The sequence below is a fragment of the Physeter macrocephalus genome, chromosome 12 (assembly GCF_002837175.3).
Source record: "Physeter macrocephalus isolate SW-GA chromosome 12, ASM283717v5, whole genome shotgun sequence".
In the NCBI taxonomy this organism is placed as follows: domain Eukaryota; kingdom Metazoa; phylum Chordata; class Mammalia; order Artiodactyla; family Physeteridae; genus Physeter; species Physeter macrocephalus.
The window spans coordinates 76431953-76436694 of record NC_041225.1 but is presented as its reverse complement, the minus strand read 5'-3'; the positions used below and the strand labels follow the sequence as shown (position 1 = coordinate 76436694).

The 4742-nt window shown below is 42.7% G+C and overlaps 1 protein-coding gene across 1 annotated transcript; it reads right to left on the bottom strand.

Moving 5' to 3' along the window:
* Positions 1 to 339: 339 nt before the first annotated feature.
* On the bottom strand, positions 340 to 3385 carry C12H2orf74 (chromosome 12 C2orf74 homolog). The gene is given in 5 exon segments (XM_024133524.2): positions 340 to 513; positions 1771 to 1773; positions 2687 to 2864; positions 2944 to 3057; positions 3291 to 3385. Coding segments are annotated over 5 exon segments (564 nt in total).
* Positions 3386 to 4742: the final 1357 nt, after the last annotated feature.

Genomic DNA, 4742 nt, shown 5'->3' with positions numbered 1-4742 from the left:
TGGGATCCTCCCAGAACGGGGCGCGAACCCGGTTCCCCCGCATCAGCAGGCAGACGCGCAACCACTGCGCCACCAGGGAAGCCCTAGACAGAGTTTTAAGGACACAATACAATCAATTTCTTGAGCTCAGATTTGAGTTTTAAAAAAAATCTGTATTCAAGCTCTGGGTATTCTACTTATAGAATTTTGCACATAGTCCGCTTTTTTTGCACAAAGGTGAAATACTATCTGTATTTACTTAATTCCCCATTATTTTGCTGTTTCAACATGATTTTGTACCCCCAGTCATTTCACTTAGTCTAAGGTTGCATCTCTTTCACTCTCAGCCTTTTTTGAGCTTCATTTTCTCTCTTTATGTAATCGAGTATAGCTTCGAGTTATAAGATTGTCCTTTCCAAGGTCCACAACAATTACCTCCTTAGAAAATGTCACTCCTTTTAAAGGTCTTTTATGGTTATCAACAACTGAAGGACTTCCAGTGACAGGTATGGGTGGTTTTTGCAAATAGTCATTCTGTAAGAGAATGGAACAAATAGTATAAATGATCAGTTTATGAATGCAAGAGCACTGCTTTTAAAAATATAGGTTATATGTACCTTGTTAGTGAGAAACAGAAAAAGGATTTCTAAATGATATAGGAAAGCAGTAGTAATCCATCATGATCTAATTTTCATATTTCTATGGTTATAAAAGCACACATTGCTATATTCAAATAGCAGTTGGTGACATGGGGTTTGAGCCCTGGTCTGGGAGGATCCCACGTGCCGCGGAGCGACTAGACCCGTGAGCCACAACTACTGAGCCTGCGCGTCTGGAGCCTGTGCTCCGCAACAAGAGAGACCGCGATAGTGAGAGGCCCACGCACCGCAATGAAGAGTGGCCCCCGCTTGCCACAACTAGAGAAAGCCCTCACACAGAAACGAAGACCCAACACAGAAAAAATAAATAACTTAATAAACTCCGACACCCAACATCTTTAAAAAAAAAGCAGTTGTCAGGACAAGAAAGGTTTCAGGACTGAATTCAAAGGGAATTATATAGTAGGAGACGCTACAAGAAAGTTTCCATGATGATAGCAGTAATGTTATTTGGTCATAAATGTCTGTGATCAAAGCATCAAGAACCTGTGCTGTTTCCAAAGTCCCCCTTGAATATTATTTACCTAAAAGACATCTGCACAAACACAAATAACTTTATTCACATGTTAGAACAGTGTTTGAGTAGACAGAGTTTTTTTTTTTTTTTTTTGCGGTACGCGGGCCTCTCACCGCTGTGGCCTCTCCCGTTGCAGAGCACAGGCTCCGGACCCGCAGGCTCAGAGGTCATGGCTCACGGGCCCAGCCGCTCCGCGGCATGTGGGATCCTCCCAGAACGGGGCGCGAACCCGGTTCCCCCGCATCAGCAGGCAGACGCGCAACCACTGCGCCACCAGGGAAGCCCTAGACAGAGTTTTAAGGACACAATACAATCAATTTCTTGAGCTCAGATTTGAGTTTTAAAAAAAATCTGTATTCAAGCTCTGGGTATTCTACTTATAGAATTTTGCACATAGTCCGCTTTTTTTGCACAAAGGTGAAATACTATCTGTATTTACTTAATTCCCCATTATTTTGCTGTTTCAACATGATTTTGTACCCCCAGTCATTTCACTTAGTCTAAGGTTGCATCTCTTTCACTCTCAGCCTTTTTTGAGCTTCATTTTCTCTCTTTATGTAATCGAGTATAGCTTCGAGTTATAAGATTGTCCTTTCCAAGGTCCACAACAATTACCTCCTTAGAAAATGTCACTCCTTTTAAAGGTCTTTTATGGTTATCAACAACTGAAGGACTTCCAGTGACAGGTATGGGTGGTTTTTGCAAATAGTCATTCTGTAAGAGAATGGAACAAATAGTATAAATGATCAGTTTATGAATGCAAGAGCACTGCTTTTAAAAATATAGGTTATATGTACCTTGTTAGTGAGAAACAGAAAAAGGATTTCTAAATGATATAGGAAAGCAGTAGTAATCCATCATGATCTAATTTTCATATTTCTATGGTTATAAAAGCACACATTGCTATATTCAAATAGCAGTTGGTGACATGTGTTATTCTCTCTACAAAGCAGTCAAACCCAAGAGCCACCTGGACCATCATTCTGTCTCCAACTGGCCATGGGCCTTATGTTGGGAGGGCACGTGAGTTGTTCTTATTAGGGAGCCCCAAACATGGAGCTCAAGAAGGCCCTGGCAATGTTTACAGGCTGTTGTAGAAGGAGCCTGGAAGTAGAACAGGTGTTTGGGGTCTGGTCCTGAGCTCAGCCATGGCGGAGAAGTGACTTTGAACAATTCATCTTATTTTCTCATTTGTAACATGAGAGTGTTGGATCCCCAAATGATCTCCAAGGCCTGTTCCAGCTCTAACATCTTAGGATTCTGAGTAAAGCAAAATGAAGGGGAATTATTAAGAAAACCACAAATGTAAGAATGAAGATGGAACAAGTGTCCAGGCATGGCATGTGTAACTGACTTAACAAAATGAAGCAATAAGCTAAGAAGAATGTTTTAGATGACTGTGAACATTGCACTCCTTCCAGATACAAACCTAAGTTACAGACAAGACCATCCTTCATTATACCTAGCCAAAGAATTTACCTCTTCTTCAATCAAACTCTAAATGCCCCTTAAGAGTAGAAAAGCCCATCACCTCTTGACCATTTTCTCCAGCATTCTCAGCCTTTTGCTTCTCTTTTATTTTGTCCTCCTCTTCATCTTTCACATCCTCTCCATTTCCTAAGGGTGTGGCCACCACTGCTTTACTCCGTCTCTGGACAAGAATGCCAGGCCTCGTGGGTACAAGAGTCCTAGAAAATCAATCAGCAAGGCTTTAAAAATTCATACGTCTTAGCCACCATTATCACACACAAAAATGGCGTTCTACCACAGTCTAAGATGCAGACTTACTTTTCTTTGTCTCCTGAATTGTTCATCTCTGTATTAGCAGCTGTACAATCATCACCTCCATTAGCATCTATACAAGGACCTTTTTCTGTCTCTTCATCTGTCCTGCTTTGGGAACTGAGATCAAAAAGGAAAAAATTTGGAAAAGAAAGAATGGTCTTGATGTTAATGCTTGGAAAGGAACTTCACTTTTAAACAGGAAATTAGCATTTCTAAAACCCTGAAATAGGAAAAAACAGATAGCTACAGCCTTATTATTTGCTGCATTTTCAATTGTTTTATATTATTTCTAGATACATTTACTAGTGTGACTTTAAATCTGATCCCAATTTATCAGCATGGATTTATACCATTTATATAAAATAAACACCAATAAAAAGAAGATGCAACTGAGGCAAATTAGAAGGATGATGAAGAAAGTGAATGCTGTGGTTTCAAAGCTCATAGGGTTAGCTAGAAGACTCATCCACTCTCACAGTCACAGATCGTCCAGATATACTTTTCCAGCTCAGTTTGAATGTAGTTCTTTAAATTTTCTGGAAACAGAAGAATAAAAGGGTGCTTTCATTGTTGTTCTTTGGATCCGCTTCATCAGATATGCTCTGCTTGCTTTGGTGGCGTGGACTCACACGGGTTAATTCCTCTCCACAAACGTGGTAGGGGCTGAGGTGGCTAGAGGGGAGACTGAGCTGGGACACGTGGGACTCAGCCCACCTCCCCTCACCCCAAAACTATGGGAATTCAGAGGACAGCGGAATTGGAGCAGCTGGAGCCGAGCCCAGCTCCCCATTCTTCCTTCTGCAGTGACATCACAGAATCATGGAACCGTTGAGTTAGAGGGATCAGAGCACCAGGCCAACCCCACCCATCACCTGAAGTCAGAAGAACCACGAAACTCCCCCCTGGGCGGCAGTCTATCTGTCCTCCCCTCTGAGAGGTCCGGAGTGGCTTTGGATAAGGATTTTCTTCCTACACTTGAAATACCATCTTTCCTTTCTTAACCTGAGCCTATGTTACTGTTTCTTTCACAGACCATGAACAATCAGTCCACTTCCTTCTTATACAATCCCTCTCCACAGCCCTGTGGCCAGTAGTTAACTTACTTCATAACACTGTTCTCTCCAGGCTAACTAGCCCACGTCCTTCAGATCCCACATCATCGGACGTAATTCCTGGACATACAAAAAAGCTGGCAGCTCTGGAGGCCAGAGCTGAAGAAGCAGGAGTAGAATAAGATGATCAGAGTAAAGATGACCCCCCCGCCTGACCTAACTTCAGGTGAGTAAGTGATGCCCATGACAAGGACGGGGAGAGTAGTGCTAGGATTTTCTGAGAACGGGAAGATGTAAGGAGTATGGCAGCTGCTGCCAACCATGTCTGAAAAAGTCCGAAGGTGAGCCCTGGGGGTTTTTGGGCTGCAGTGACACTGGCTCTTCTCTAGAGGGACAGGGACATTGATTTCTTTATCTTTGAATTCTCCACCAAGTCAGAACCTGAAAATTCCATACATGTTGAATGAATGCGTGTGTGTGCGGGGGGGGGTGTGGGTGTGCGTGGGGGGGGGTGTGGGTGTGTATAGAGTTTGTTGGAGGGCCCAGGCCAAAGCTGATTTTGCAGAATATATGAACATATGAATGTGAATTTTTGCAGAATTTTTGGACGCTTCCTCCAGCTAAAGCTCCCAGATGAAGACTCAGAGCCTGTCTCACCCTCCTTACACTACACTGCTGCCAGACTGAGATTTCAAGAGCCCAAATCTTCTCATGTCTCATGTATTCTAGTAACGCACAATGGTAATATTT